At 42.8% G+C, this 16,622-nt stretch overlaps 1 protein-coding gene across 1 annotated transcript; it reads right to left on the bottom strand.

Moving 5' to 3' along the window:
• Window positions 1-14,119: 14,119 nt before the first annotated feature.
• On the bottom strand, window positions 14,120-14,578 carry LOC129462386 (small ribosomal subunit protein eS12-like). Its single transcript, XM_055242320.2, has one exon. The coding sequence runs from the start codon at window positions 14,516-14,518 to the stop codon at window positions 14,120-14,122; it is 399 nt and encodes a 132-aa protein (XP_055098295.1). The 5' UTR covers window positions 14,519-14,578.
• Between the last annotated feature and the right edge of the window lie 2,044 nt (window positions 14,579-16,622).

Raw genomic sequence — 16,622 nt, 5'->3', positions numbered from 1 at the left:
GCTTCCTCCTATCACTGGAATAGTTCATGTCTTTGGAGCACTGACTCGAGAATTTTCTTCATAGTCAAAGAACAACACGTTCAAGACAGAAGTTCAAATCAGCTATGCCTTTAAGAGAATAAATTTATCTTTACAGATATATTACACATATTAGAATATTAAGCTATGGCTTACCACCAGACAGGTCACAGATGATGAATGTGACATGGTTTGCTTGCTATTAGATGGGTTGCCTTTGAGAAAGTATTCTAAGTGAAATACTGTTAATGGCTATCATTTTGTCTATAGAAATAGTTTGACCTGCTGCAAATGTTACCTAATTCAATACCCCATGATCACTGACTTGTCTTTTGGTAAGGCTGTCAAAAATAAGAACATTTAACAATCAAATAATATATGAAGAAAATTCCTTAGTCATCCAAATAACCTCATTTCTCACATTAACTGTGGCTTATAATAAGACAGTTCTTTTAGTAACATAAAGTTTCTAGATTAGCCGAGATGAGATACATCCTATTCTGTACCAACTTTAATAGACCTCAATCACAATACTTGAGAGTTTTTCAAATTATAGCTTGAAATGTCAGAGTTGGACACCTTCAGAGATCGTTTGCTTGTTTTCATTGATATGGTTATATTTGAAGGGATACATATACTTTTTAGTTGCTTGAGTAACATGGAAGAAATAAAATTTTCTCATCACATACACAAATCTTAAGAGGTCCATCAAAGTACATAAATTGTACCTAAAAGCATGTACATTGGTGTATCCAGAATATTTCCATCCTCAAGTGGAGAAAAATTTCCCCATCCGCGAAAATATATGTGTATAAGCTTCCTCACAAATTTACATACAATTTTAGGAGGGTCTCAGATCCTTTGAAAACTACTGCACCCTCACAACTTCAGAGTTTCCAAGCTAAGCACTCTGGGTTTAGACTATTTTCTCCTATGATAAAATATGATGCACCATGTGTGCCTTCTTCTTATTGGCCATAAGAAATCAGAAATTTCAGTTTCCAAAAGTATGGATTTAAGGAATGCTGGTGGTGGTGGTGTTGTTTCTAGGAAAATGAGCATGCTTCTTTGAGAATTAAAGTAAATTTCCCGCAAGGTATGGAGTTGGAAATTCTGGGCTCTGTCTCGGGTCCTGAAACCTTGGTCCAAGGTCATGAGGAGCTGTCCAAGGTCCCAAATGTCTTAGACCAGCGCTTCTCCAAGTATGGTTTACAGATAACCTGCATTAAAATCAACTGAGGGCGTCCATTACACTGCGGATTCCTGAGCCATCCAAGAGCCATTGAATCAGAGACTTTGAAGGTAGGTCCCACAAATCTGCATTTTAAGGAGCGCCTCAGGAGATTCTTATGTCTGACACTAACATAATGTCTACCAAATGTTGGTACCACTTGGTTAACGGCTGGAAACCATTTAATCCCATTTAAATCCACTGATCATTATAAATGCACCTGCTACCTTTAATATCATCTATATTAACAATCATAATGAGTTGCTATGTTCCTATAGAAGACACTCACCAACTTTCTTCCAGATGGTTTCTCTCACAATTTAGCACCAAACAAACACAAAAATCCAAGCCCCATCAAATCTCAAGAAAAGCAAACTCTTCTGGAAATCAACTTCCTTGATCTTTTAGCAAATCTTTCCTCCTTATCCACTTTAATAATGAAAATAATTACAATTATAGGTAACCAATATTTAATGATTATTCACTCCATGCCTTCCATCAAACCCATCATAACAATAGTAGTAAATGCAATAAAAAACATTTAACGAGTGCTTACTATATGCCCAGAAATCTTCAAAGTTCTCTGTGTGATTGCATCATTTAATCTTTATAATACTGTACCTATGATACCAAGAAAGACAGGAAAATTTGTATTCTATATTACTTAAGCTATTGGTGCCACTTACAGGCTTTGTCGTATAAATATGATGCTAAAGTTAATTCCCTAGTGTTCTTTTTTAAAGTGTGAAAATGGGAAAGAAGTGAGTGCCCATTATTGATCACCTGCTGTATTTCTGGCACTTTAACATGTTTTCTTCACTAAAACATCACCAACTATTCATGAATAGATTTTATTATCCCCATTTTAACAGGTTTATTGAAAGACCGATATATCATAAACTGCACATATTTAAAATGTGCAATTTAATAAGTTTAGATATATGTATATACCTGGGAAGTCATATTGCAATCAAGGTAATGAACATATCTATCAGCTCCCAAAGTTTTCCTGTCTCTCTTTGTAATCCTTCCTCCTGCTCCTCCACTTGCTCATCCCCAGGCAATCACTGATCTGCTTTCTGACACTACAGATTAGTTTGCATTTTCTAGAACTTTATATAAACATAATCTCAGTATGTAATCTTTTTGTCTTGCATCTTATACCCAACATGATTATTTTAAGATTCATCTACGTTATTGTATTTATCAAAAGTTCACTCCTTTTTACTACTGTTATTCCAGTTGTCCCCATTTTATAGATAAGCAAACTGTGAAAATAAGCAACTAGTTCTAAGATCACATAGTAAGGGACCAGATTCAAATTTAAATCTGCCCAACACAAAAGCCCCATATTTTCCCACAAAAATTATGCCTCTCTTCATTTTTAACTGAGAAATAACTCTACATGTATATTCAGAATGGAAGAATGTGGCCTCCAAAGTAGCTAGGCTATAGTAACCACACCAAAATTGTTGCTGGATGATTAATTGGAGAGGATGTCAGCTGTCCTACCCACCCACCTCCACAATATGTGCTCAGCAGTACCACCCTTAAACTTTGGGCTTCAATTACAAGGTCATTCACCCAAAGAAGAACCCTGGAATCCTGGGGCTGCCAAGATACGTGAGACCACTCTATGCAGGGCCTAAGCTCTAGCTAGAGTCCTCTCCTATAGGCCAGAAGGGAAGGAAGTATGTGGGGCAGATGATATGAGGTGGTCAAACGTATGGTAGAGCAGGGAGGCATCCAAAGAACTATGAAGGTCCTCACTGAACTGGGTCACTTGTATGACTTGAAGGATAGACTTTTAATTAAGGACAGAAGAGGAGATAAGAACTACAAAATGGAAAAGAAAGGAAAGGTAGACTAACGCTTGCCAAACTCCCAAACTGTTAATTTGGTGACCTTAGGCACTCATCACTCTTGAAATATAAAAACAGATTAGATTTCTCCATGATTCTCGCAACACACTTTTGAGGAGGAATTATTCATAATACTATGAATAATAGTAGTTATACCCTAATAATAGCAGTTACAGAGTGCTTATTATGCACTACACACAAGAATCATATTCTATTTTCATTTTACTACAAAGAAATCCGTTCTCAGAACATATAAGTGACTTCTCCAAGATCACACAGCCAGAGAGTGAATTCGTTTTAGCCAGAATTCAAGTCTCCAAGTCAGTCCAGTAATCTTCCCATGACTCAGAAAGACTCCAGACTTCCCTGCTCCCAACCGATCACCCAACCACCACCACACACCTCATCATCATTGGTCCCAACCCAGGCCCACCCTAGAGTATATGCTGACTTATGTCCTTTTATTTCAAACCCCTGAAACCCTTATCTTCATCAGTACATGTCCTTCTATGTACACTGCCCTCGGAATACTGTTCAACACTACAGCCAACTTAAAAGATACTCTAATAAAGCAATTCTGCACCAATAAGTTAATCATTATAATGTTATGCTTTTGTCAGGCGCCAATGAGACTTAAGAAAACAGTGCCTAAAAAGAAGAATGTAAATTGTGGGCAAGAGTGTGATATAGAGATTTTCCAAGTTCTATGTTCACACATGCGAATGTCATAGGTTTACAGACTAACTCCAGACAAAGCAAGCCACTATTCCTCTTTCAGAAGGGCCAACTCAGGCTGAAGTGGCCTATTGCCTGGGGGAGGAAGAAGGGAAATAATAATCATTATTCCCTTCTTCATAAATATTCATAAATGATTTGAATAATAGGAGCTAACATTTATTGATTGCTTTGTATTGGGTATTTTATCAGCATCACAATTAAACCACAATTCCATGAAGTAGATGTTACTGTTAGTCTCATTTCCAGATGAGGAAACTGAAACAGGGAGGCTATGTAATCTCACCATGCTAGTGCTATGCAGGGCTGGGACTCAACAGCTATTCTTTCAAACGGCAAAATGCTCATTCTTTTTTTCTTCTTTTTTTTTTTTTTTTTGAGACAAGGTCTCACTCTTGTCACCCAGGCTGTAGTGCAGTGGTGCAATCTCATCTCACTGCAGCCTCGACCTCCCAGGCTCAAGTGGTCCTCCCACCTCAGCCTCCCGAGTAGCTGGGACTACAAGCACACATCACAAGTCTAGCTAATTTTATTTTTTGTAGAGAGAGGGTCACACTATGTTGCCCAGGCAGGTCTCAAACTCTTGGACTCAGGCAATCCTCCTGCCTCAGCGTCACAAAATGCTGAGATTATAGGTGTGAGTCATGACACTTGACCCAGAATGCTCATTCTTAACCAGTGCACTGATCCCCACCAGTTATTGCTTATCGTGCATCTATTATGCGCATGGCACTGTACGAACCTTAAACATATTAATTTCACTGAAACCTCATGGCAAGCCTTAGAGATAGGTATTATCATTATCCCCATCTGACAGATGAGGCTCAGGAAAGAAAGGAAACTGAGTTAACGTGGTGCTGGAGCCGACGACAGGCAATCTGGCTAAGAGCTCTCTTATTCAGCACGACTGATTCCTATTCAAGTTTAGGTCTTTCTCTTTCTACTTCATTTAGGTTAAAAGGCTTTCCTCTCCAGGAGCCTGGCAAGCCAAGCCAGCCCTCCGCGGGGCAACAGCGCGAGGCATTACCCCTACAGACCACTTGGGGGCGCCGTCCGTCCTGAGTTAGAGAGAACGGTGGGAAAGCAGGGCTCCTTCCCCACGCTGCATGGTTCCTCTCCGGGCCCGCCCCCATCCAGCAACAGCCAATCAGAAACTCGCTGACAGCTCTAGGCTCGCCATGGTAATGGCCGTGGATGATGATTGGCTAAGTCTCTTAAGGGGTGTCTGGTTTCCGGGGACGCAGTGATATGCGCAGGACGGGAGGTCTCTGAAGCAAGAGGGGGCTCCAGACATCATCTTTACCTGAATAAGCCCCAACGCTGGGAGTGTCAGCCCGACCCTCCTACGGTGGAAAAGGCGGCAGCCAATTGCTACTGTCCCTTTAGGCTTTTCTCTCCCGCCAATCCTCACTCTGCCCTACGAGAGGGTTCTTGGCCGCTTCAGCTCGGTTTGCTGCTTACCAACCCCGCGGCCCAAGGGGAGCGGGGCTCCCTGGCCCGATGCCCCCGGGGTATGCGGAAGGGCCCAACCTGGGACAGCAGCCACTGTATTTCTTTGGCTTGCGCTGCGGTCCGGATGGAGCTTGGTCCCAGGGCCTTTCACACGTCCCACCCCCCCACCCCCATCCCCCGTGCTTGAAGTGGCTCACCTCAGGCTTTCAGGATCTCACACGAAGTGCTTCGCTTTCCCCTGCAGGGATGGTCCTCTCTGAGCGCCCTTGGAACTTTGTAAATAGTCGCATTGCAGCACTTCTCCATTGTTTTATTTCACGCATATTGGACTCAGGGTAGAGACCATATCTTAAACGTCTTTGCTTTGAGCAAGATATTTAAACTGTCTGTGCAGCATTTTTCTCAACTGTAAAATGGGGATAGTAGTACCTCTTGCGTAAAGTTGTACGCACTAATACAGGTAAAGCGCTTAGAAGAGGGTCTTGCACACAGCAGATGATCAGAAAACGTTAGCCACTTGTTATTCCTACAGTGCCTAGCACAAACACATCATAAATACTCAACAGTGTTTAGAATCAGTTTCGTATATTTGTTCTTGGAGGTTTAAATCTCAGCTTTGTCAGAACTGCTCCAAGAAGGAAACGGTAAATATATATATACATGGCTGTAAATGTGTCCAAGTGCTTCAACATGCAGTGGCAGTTGAGAACAGCGGGGAGCCTGGGTTCAAGTTCTGACTGCAGCTGAACAGCTGAATGACCAAATTAGAGAATTAACTAAAAGTTAACTCCTCAACTGTGGAATGGAGATGATCATAATAATATATACTTCATCGGGTTGTGGTGCTTGCATTCTTATCCCACTTTCACTTTGGGAGCTAGGACAAGAATGTAATGACACAGTATCGTATTTCTACCTTACATGTGTCTCCCACTTTAACTTTTGCAAAGCACGTTCATGTATTATCTCATTTAATACTCACAGCAACCCTGTGAAGCTCAGAGCACTTCCAGGTTGGAATCCTACAGCATGTCCATGGTGAGCTGCAGCTCGGTTTCTATGAGTGCAATTTCAATATCAGTGCCATTGCTCTGCATTAGGACTGAGCCAGTGACCACCTGGGTCTCAGATAAGCAGAAGGATTTGGATCCTACATTTTCAAGCCAGTTGTTCTATTTTTTATTTCTAATTACAGCGGAAAGACATAATTACATTATCTTTTAAAATGTGAACAAAACAAAGTGCAAGGTCTGGTCGACCTTCACACACACTCCCCAGAGGCAGCCACTGTCATCCGTTGAGTGTGGCATCTTCCTAACCTCCTGCATATGGTTTCATGCATGTACCTGTGGCGGTGGGTGGGGGGGGAAGGATGCTAGGTTTTTTTGTTGTTGTTCTTTTGCATAGACATGATTGTACTTTAAAATTTATTCTACAACTTGTTTTCTTCAATTAACAGTACATCTCAAAGATCTTTTTTATGTCCGTATCCTTATTTCTTTTTAAGTATTGCACAGTCTTTTATACCTGAACTCATTTAACCATTCTCTTGTTGTTAATTCTAATTTTTAAAGCCAAGTTTTGTTGAGTCCCCCTCAAGTCCCAATTTTGTTGTAGCTGCTTATATTCTGAACAGCCTCTGGGCCTAAAGATTCAAGTCACCAGGAAATGAAATCCTTATGGTTAAGAGTTCCACCTGGCTCCATATTCTTCCCATACTACAAGCCCAAGGCCCTGGCAAGCTGTGAAACTGGAGTCCCTCCTCCCAAGAGGAAAGAGTGGGAAAGAGGATGCCAACACAGGGCCAAAATGGGCTGATGACGACTTTACTCCTCAGAACATTGCTCAGAGCTAAGGACGTCTCTGGGACTTTAAAAGCCTCATAATTCCCCCCAAGAATCTGCATGGCTGAGATCCCTTCTGAAGAGGTGAAGCTGGTGAAACTCTCTTCCTTGAGGCCCTGGTGACCCTCATGACTCAGTCCTTCCCCAGGCCCACCCCTCACCTCCAACACCCACAAGTGTCTTCCAGGGTTGAAACCTCTACTTCAGAACACAGACTTGGAATTGAATTGCAGGGAAATGGTGGGCACATCCTGTGGATACTTGTGAAACACATGGACCTCAGATCCTCAGATAACCCTAAAAGAAATGATGTGGGCTGGCCAGGGGCTGGTCTAGGGACAGTGTCATTTCAGGCAAAATGAGAGGTAGAGAATCAGGGTAGAAATCAGCAGATTACAGGCACAATTCCACGAGGGAATGTGCTGACTTCATGACCCTTAACTCCATGCCCTTTCTACCCAGCTCCAAAAGGAACTCACTCGCCTTTTCTCCAGCTACAACTAAAGATTCTCTGGAAGGAGAAATAGGTAAAAGTCTCATCACATGAATTTCAGACACATCTCTGGCGCACCCAGCATTTTGTACATTAGCCAAAAAGCACATATTCCAAGTTGAATACAATCACACACATATAACACAAATGCAGTCGTGTTCACAATCAGGACACCAAACTGAATCTGTGTTGAAGATGTTCTGCATTCTAACACCCAGCAGAACGATGCACTGGAGCCATAGCAGACAAACAACTTACAAAAATGGAACTCAAACTGGAAAATACATTTGAAAAAAATGCAATCTCACTAGTCATAAAAAAAAATACAAAATTTTAAACCAGGATTTTATTTTTCACCTATAAAATTGTCATGTTACAAATTATAATACGCATTTCTTTTTTTTTTTTAAGAGGAAGTTTCGCTCTTGTTGCCCAGGCTGGAGTATGAATATGGCTTATGACATACTTAAGAATGACAAAAATGTGCTCTGTCCTTTGTTGCTGGTGGTAGAATAAATTAGTTAAAGCCTTTTGGAAAAATAATTTGGCAATATGTACCCAAATCTCCTTAACCCAGCAATTTAATTTCTGAAAATCTAGTTAAATGAATAATTTTGCATCAAAAAAACCTGGAAGCAAATATCCAACTTCAATATTCAAAAATAGGAAAATGGTTAAATGAATATTGGCACTGTAAAGATGTGTTATAACATGGAAAATGTGTATGATGTGGCATTGAATAAAGTAAGATTCGAAAGAAACAGTTTGATATTATCACAACTACATTGAAACCCGTATTGTATACACACACAAACGCACATACAAATGATTTCATTTACTCCTTTCAACAGTCAGTGAGGAAACTGAGACACAGGAGGGTTCAGGAACTGGCAGCTGGCCACATAGCGAGTGGTAGAGCCAAGTTTTATGCCCATGTTCTTCCCAAAATACCACAAAAGCAACCACTAACTGTGAACAATGCTTGTTGAACTTGGAATCTAAAAGCTCCTATTTACATGTTTTAAGCCCATGATTAGATTTTATAACTCAAGTAATGCTACTCTATGAGATCTCAAAAAGCACTTTTATCTCATCCAACTAGTCCTGCTCCAGGAAGAAGCCTTCAGAAGTCAAGTCAGCCTTCAGAAGCAAACAGAAGAATCTGGAGTGTTGCTGACCAAACTCTCAGGGAATCCACCCATCTTTGGGCAAAAGGCCCTTGCGAAATTACTTTGTAGGCCAACTTCAGTGATTTACACACAACCTGTGATGGTTAATACTGTCAACTGGATTTGATTGAAGGATGCAAAGTATTGATCCTGGGTGTGTCTGTGAGGGTGATGCCAAAGAAGATGAACATTTGAGTCAGTGGGCTAGGGAAGACAGACCCAACCTTAATCTGGTGGGCACAATCTAATCAGCTGCCAATGAATATAAAGCAGGCAGAAAAATGCAGAGGCGAGACTGGCCTAGCCTCCCAGACTTCATCTTTCTCCCACGCTGGATGCTTCCTGCCCTCAAACATTGGACTCCCAGTTCTTCAGTTTTGAGACTTGGACTCCCAAGTCTCTCCTTGCTCCTCAAGCTTGCAGACAGCCTATTGTGGGACCTTGTGATCATGTAAGTTAATACTTAATAAACTCACTCACACTCTAGATAGATAGATAGATAGATAGATAGATAGATAGATAGATAGATAGATATAGATATCTCCATCCATCCATCCATCCTATTAGTTCTGTCCCTCTAAGGAACCCTGACTAATACACAATGCATTTCAGCCCTCCCTGGCCTAACTTTATTTGTTACAATCCATTTCAAGAACTTTTTAACACTAGGGGCTTAAAAGGGGGCGAGAGGATTTGCCAAATGCAAATCAAAAAGGAAAAAGAAATCTCACAAGTCATTGAGACACACAAACACCCCATATACCTGTTCTTGCCCTGATCCTCCATGTCCCTACTTCTTCCCCAAGACAGAAGGCTCCATGCCCTGCACTCTTCCCCTTGGAATGGATGGAGATGCCCCTGGAACACAGCTCAGCTGTGGGGAGCCCCATCTCGTCTTTTCTGGAAGAAGCTGAAAAACAGGATTTTGTCTGATGATATCAGCTCAGTGCTATTCCTTGAGGCTGTCAGCAGGTCTTAGCCTTTATAAAGTGCTCTCTCTCTCTCTGTCACCTTGATGATCCTGTACACGGACAGAAACAGTCTTACATAGGCACAGCTTGTTATCTGCTCACTTCACTCCCAGCGGTCTTTCTTCCTTGGTAATAACAGAACCCTGACTTTTAGAGAGGAACACTGCCTTTTGGAATAAGACTACACTTCCCAGCTTCTTTCCAGCTAGTTTACTGGCCAATTAGATGTAAGAAAAAACTGGGAGGCACAGTAAAGGGAGCCCCGGCCCCCCTTTCCCTTTGCCCATTCCCACCTCCGATTTTCTGGGAATGAGATGACCTTCACCAAAGATGGCGGTCACAAACTAGGATGGTAGGGCAGAAATGTAAAAGGACACTGAGTCCTGACAAACACAGACCTTGAACTGCCTACATGCGGACTTCTTTGATGTGAGAAAATCAAACCCTTATGTGTATAAGTCACTGTCATTTTAGGCTGTTATATACAGTCTGGTCTAATTCCTAAATGACTAGCCTCTCTTTCCCAAGGCCTAAAAGTATCATTTATAAATTAGAACCTTCTTATAACTGGGCCAGGTTCACCAGCACACAATTAACATTGCACTCATGAAACATTTTGGACCAAAACATATACTTTATCTAAACCACACATTGGCATAGCCTTGACATTCTATTTTCATGCTGAAAGAAAACATTCTGCCAAAGAGATCTTTTTTTTTTTTCCTGTCACCCAGGCTGGAGTGCAGTGAGGTGATCTCAGCTCACTGTAACCTCCGCCTCCCGGGCTCAAGCAATTCTACCACTTCAGCCTCCCAAGTAGTTGGGACTACAGGCACGTGCCACCACACCCAGCTAATTTTTGTATTTTTAGTAGAGACAAGACTTCACCATGTTGGCCAGGCTGGTCTCGAACTCCTGAGCTCAAGCAATCTGCCCACCTCAGCCTCCCAAACTGCTGGGATTACAGGCATGAGTCACCGCACTCAGCCCCAAAGAAGATCCTTAACACACAGGCAAACACCTGTACATTTTTGTTGGTGGTCATCGTTCAATCTAAGCTCCATACTGAACTCTAAGTAACAGCTTCTTTTGAACCTAATCCAGATATGTTAGAGGTCTTTGAAAAGTGGTCAAATGTTCACAGCTGAATTCTGGTTGAAAGCCTTCTACACTTCCAATCTGTTTCTCCTTAGGAGGAACTCCAGCTGGCCCCTCTTTTAGCAAGTTCTCATTCTTCTTTAAGACCTTTAGAGAAATGTCCTCCAGTGTGGGCAGAGGTAGCTGGACCCTAGTGGTGGCCTCTGCATAGCCACCCTGAGAGTCAACCTGCCAGGACCTCTCTCTGTTCCCCTGCCACAGGGCTGCCTTCCAGTCCCTCAGGGAGTCCTCCTCCTCCTCACTGGGCCAGCTCCATGTCCCTTATGGTGTGGGGAATTGGAGAGGGGGTGGACATAAATAACTTATTTTTATAATGACTAAACATGTTAAAATATGTTATAGGAAAAGAAAAATGTTAAGGAGTACCCTCTTTTGGAAATGTTTGTTAGTAGCTAACATTTATTAAATACTATGTTCTGGGCACGTACTAAATGCATATTTAAATACTGTCACCATGTTTGAGATCTAAAACGGGCTTAGAGAGGCCAAGTAGCTCTGCCTGATGTGACACATCTACTCAATGACAGCAGGGATTTAATTCCAGGTCTACCCAATTCCAAAGCCCTATCCCGTTTTGTTGTGTTTTGTTTGAGACAGGGTCTCACTCTCTCACCTAGGCTGGAGTGCAGTGGCACGATCATGACTCACTGCAGCATCAAAGTCCTGGGCTCAAGGGATCCTCTGACCTCAGCCTCCCAAGTAGCTGGGACTACAGGCATGAGCCACCACACCCAGCTAATTTTTGTATTTGTTGTAGAGATGGTGTTTCACCATGTTGCCCAGGCTGGTCTTGAACTCCTGAGCTCAAGCAATCCGCCTGCCTCGGCCTCCCAAAGTGCTGGGATTACAGGCATGAGCCACTGTACCTGGCTAAGCCACTGCACCCGGCACCTGATCCTTTAATGCTTAGGCAGCACCGCAGTTTGAAAATGCTGCCAATGTTCTAATGCCACTAGAACACACATTCTCAACAAGGGCAATATTGCCCTCAAGAGAGCAAAAGCTATTTCTTGGTGGCCAATTAAAAAAAAAAAAAGTATTTACTCCTTTTGGATATAAAGCACAGATACACATACAGTGCATAACAGATTTGCAGTTTACCTGTAGTATCAAATTTTCATGAGAGGAGGGGGCAATTAGGGAAAAAAATCTAAAAAGGCTCCTTACAGGGACAGTCATCAATAATGAAAACAAGGTTGAGCAACAGTGTGTTAGGACATTTTGGCAAAGAGCATGTTGACTGAAAGCAAGCACTGTCTTACACAACTCCCAGGGTTTTCTCAGGGCACAGAAGACAGCGTCAACACCTGAGCTTGGTTCACTGAAAGCTTTTAGTCATTATGCCATGTGATGCTCCCAAGAACCCCCTCATGAAATCACTAAGGAAGATATTTACTCTCCACTTTTAAGAGATGAGGAAATTGTTAGAGATGGTAACCACTACCCAGATTTAGTACCAAATAAACTACCCTTTAAGAATAAAAAGTGATATAAAGAAATTTGTAAACAAACAAAACACAGTTTGTTATAAACAAATCTTCAGTAAGAGAACTCAAAAGTCTGAGATGCATGAAAGAATGAAAGAAAGAAAGCAAAGTGGTTAACATGTGAACAAATCTATATGAATGTTGATATATAAAACAATAGTTGTAATGTCTACCGTAGGGGCTTCCAGACATAAGACAGAACTAAAACACTGGGTAATAATGACGTATAAATCAGTGGGGAGTGGTTAGAGTTTAAGCATTCTCAAGTCATTGAACTGGTCAGGAGAAAGGTAAAGATATTAACTTGAGAAATTAAGCTAAATATACATGTTAAATTTCCAGGTTAAAAAAAATAGAAGACATCAAGAATTAACTGCCAAATCAGAAGAATGAAAAGTGGAAGGAGGCTGGGTGCGGTGGCTCACACCTGCAATCCCAGCGCTTTGGGAAGCTGAGGTGGGTGGATCACCCGAGGTCAGGAGTTCAAAACCAGCCTGGCCAACATAGTGAAACCCCATCTCTACTAAAAGTACAAAAATTAGCTGGGAATGGTGGCTCACGCCTGTAATCCCAGCTACTTAGGAGGCTGAGGCAGGAATCACTTGAAACGGGGAGGCGGAGGTTGCAGTGAGCTGAGATAGTACCACTGCACTCCAGCCTGGGTGACAGAGTGAGACTCTGTTTCAAAAATAAAATAAAATATAAATATAAATGGAAGGAGCAAATCCTATACTTCTCATGACAAATGTTATGAATCATTGAAAAATTATCAAATTGAGTCTTTAAATTCGCTTAAAATCATCATCCTTCAATGTAGTTCAATGTTGCTTAAAATCAATTGCATGGGTGTAAAATTTTTTATACTAAAAATAAGAAAATATTTTTCTTTATGGCTTAAAAATTGCCTATGGCTTACATAGTGTTTCCTCAGGGGTGGTCCATAACCCCAGCTTCCTGAGATGCTACGCTCCAAGGGGAAGTATCTGTGATCCAGCCATCTGAGGGATGCTGCACAACACAGCCTCACCTGTAGACTCACAAAGCTGTATGGCCCTAAGACTTATACTTAGTAAAGAAACCTGCCTGCCTTGATTAACCCTGGTGTTTTCCAACCATTTTTTCTCCAATGAGGGTACTCCTCATTGTTCTCCTTCATTCATTGCTTACCTACCATCTTCTGCCTCTCTAGTCTAGCTTTGGAAGGTTGAAAGGAGTTGAGACTAAAGAGATATTTCTGAGATAGTCTCCGTGCTCCCTGGGATAAAGCCCTTGGATTAAAGTACCCCAGAATAGTCACTTTCTTTCCCTATGTGGGCCTCAGTTTCCCCAGTGGTCCAAGGAAGGGGTAGATGGCATGGCTTCTGAACCCCTTCTAATCTCTAATTATACATCTGTAAAATGAAGGGATGGAACATGATGACGCCTGACTTTTCTTCCAGCTCCTACATTCTTCAAATACAGGAATCACCTCACTTCACTCTCTCTCAGAGAAGGCAACTGTAGCTCAGAGAGATGACGTGACTTGCCCAAGGCTACACAGCAGGGTCTAGACCTACCCGGCCTCTGAGTCCTACCTAGCTCAGCGTTCATGTGTTTTTACATGTGTGCTGTGTGTGTATATGTGAGCACATATATGTGAATACATGACAAGGTGGCATATTCTAAAGATTCTTTGTGTGTGAGTCGAAGATTTATTTTGTCATTTCTTGCATTTGAAGTACTCTTCAATGACGTCCTTGGCCTGAGACTCCTTGCCATAGTCCTTAACTACTACACAACTGCGACCAACCACTTTACAGGGTTTCCCCTCTCTGTCAGTTTTACAGAGGCCTACCCATTCCCCTAGTTTCTTGTTGTCATCAACCTTAATTAGGTTGATTTGGTGTTCAGCACAAAGGGCCTCCACCAACTTGACATCCATGGGCTCATCACAGTTGGATGCAAGCACACAAAGATGGGCTTGGTGCTTGTCCAAGGCTTTAGCAGCTTTGCAAATTCCACATGCTAGGCCATCATGGATGAGGGCGGTCTTCAGCACCTCTTGTAAAGCAGTATTAACGTCCATTACACCTCCAACAGCAATGCCCTCCTCAGCCATGGTGGTGAGTTATGGGTGAAGCCCAATCTTGAACACACCAAAGCCTCCGCCTCCGCACGACTCGGCGGTGGCAGGGAAAGAGCATATTCTTTTTTTTTTTTTTTTTTTTTTTGAGACAGAGTCTCGCTCTGTCGTCCAGGCTGGAGTGCAGTGGCACAGTCTTGGCTCACTGCAAGCTCCGCCTCCTGGGTTCACGCCATTCTCCCGCCTCAGCCTCTCCGAGTAGCTGGGACTACAGGCGCCCGCCACCACGCCCAGCTAATTTTTTTGTATTTTTAGTAGAGACGGGGTTTCACCGTGGTCTCGATCTCCTGACCTCGTGATCCGCCCGCCTCGGCCTCCCAAAGTGCTGGGATTACAAGCGTGCGCCACCGCGCCCGGCCTGGAAAGAGCATATTCTAAAGATTCTTGTTAAGCTCAGACATTTCCTAAGGCATCCATGCAGGTCAGGGGTGCTGTGCATCCAAGTCTTGGATGTGAAGCAGGAGGAAGCAGATGTAAGGAGGTAGGAGCTACAGGAATGCTCAAAGGATCACATCTCCCTCCTGCTCCCCCGTCTCTGCATCACAGGGGCTCATGCTCCTTGCTTAGCCCGATGAGGTTACATCCAGCCAGCCCAGCCTGGTGAGCTGCTTCCTGCTCCCAGCTGAGGAGCTCCAGGCAGGACTGAGCACAGCCAGCCATCAAATTCTGCCTGATCTAGCCCAGTGCAATTATCAGCATTTTGTTTCTACCTCCATGTTTTGACCCTGGGTTCATCAGCTTGACCTTTAGCCCTAAAAGACACTGTCAACTTTGCTGAGTTTCGGGGCATTTCCACAGCTGCTTCTGTCTTTACCCCCTGCAGCTCCTCCTCTGCCATTCCCCTCAGCCCTTCTCTCTCCCAAAATCCACAGGTGCCTATCCCCACAGTGGCTGCTCCTGCAAGTCTCCCTGCTTTAATCAGATTCCCATGCTGTCTGACCACCATTTTTTTTTAATTTTTGCACCCTACTTCTAGTCATCCACTCAAAGGAGGCCAGAACTGCAATTCCTCTTTCCTCTTTTCCATCCACGCTGATATCACATCTCTAAGGCTCACTTACACTTTTATTATCTTCTCCACTGAGGTAGAGATTATAAATCAATACATGTCATAACCTCAGTGTACGGGATGGCTGTCTGTGGGTGTAAGAGACAGAGAGAGAACACAAATGATGAGATAGTAGAAATTGCAACTGATGTGCTACAATATGAAGAGGGAATGTTGCATTATCTTCCAATTCCTATTTTCAAAATCAGACTCATCTTTCCAGAACTGTCACTCCCAGCCATGGGAAAAAAGTTCAGGAGCTCAGATTGCATTAGCTCCCTCCTTCTCACTCCAGTGGGTAGTTTGTACCACCTCCACCTCCCATCCCCAGGAGGAGCTCCTTCCAGATTCCTCGACACCTGCCCCATCATACGTCTTACCCATGGTGAGCTGAAGCTCCAGCTCAGCCCCAGGGACAACTGGCCTAGAGTGAATCACTTCTTAGGATCTCACTGGAGATGGGAGGAGGTGGGTGGAGGAAGGTTTTGGTGGGTAAGCAAGGGGCAGAGGGACATGGTAGCAGTGCTCCAGTTGTTGTTGCCTTAGGATGGAGGCGTTAAAAGATAAATTCATGAAAGAGAGACTAGAAGGCTTTCCTCTCATGGGATTCAACCCTGGCCACACCACAGAATCCCTGTGACGCTTTCAAATAATGTGAATGTGCGGCGCACATCTCAGACCAAGGGAACTGAAACTCCAGGTGCGTGGCCAAAGAACTTGTGTCTGAAAAATGCTCCCCGGGTCATTCAGATTCACAGCAACATAACCTGACCTCCTGATACAACAAGAAGCATACAACATCACCAATGAAGCATTCTTGACAAAAATGTCTAACCTGAATCCAACCATGAGAATGCAATCTGACAAATCCAGCTGTGGGACATTCTATAACACAACAGGCCTGAATTCTTTTAAAAAGTCAGTATCAAAGAAAGAAAAGAAGAAAGAAAGAAAGAAAGAAAGAAAGAAAGAAAGAAAGAAAGAAAGAAAGAAAGAAAGAAAGAAAGAAAGAAAGAGAGAGAGAGAGAGAGA

This window comes from Symphalangus syndactylus, chromosome 14 (assembly GCF_028878055.3).
Source record: "Symphalangus syndactylus isolate Jambi chromosome 14, NHGRI_mSymSyn1-v2.1_pri, whole genome shotgun sequence".
Lineage (NCBI taxonomy): Eukaryota > Metazoa > Chordata > Mammalia > Primates > Hylobatidae > Symphalangus > Symphalangus syndactylus.
This window is presented reverse-complemented; position numbering and strand designations above follow the sequence as displayed.

What these genes read in the sequence shown, in the direction of transcription:
- LOC129462386 (XM_055242320.2), bottom strand. Translation starts at nt 14,518, where the DNA reads ATGGCTGAGGAGGGCATTGCTGTTGGAGGTGTAATGGACGTTAATACT.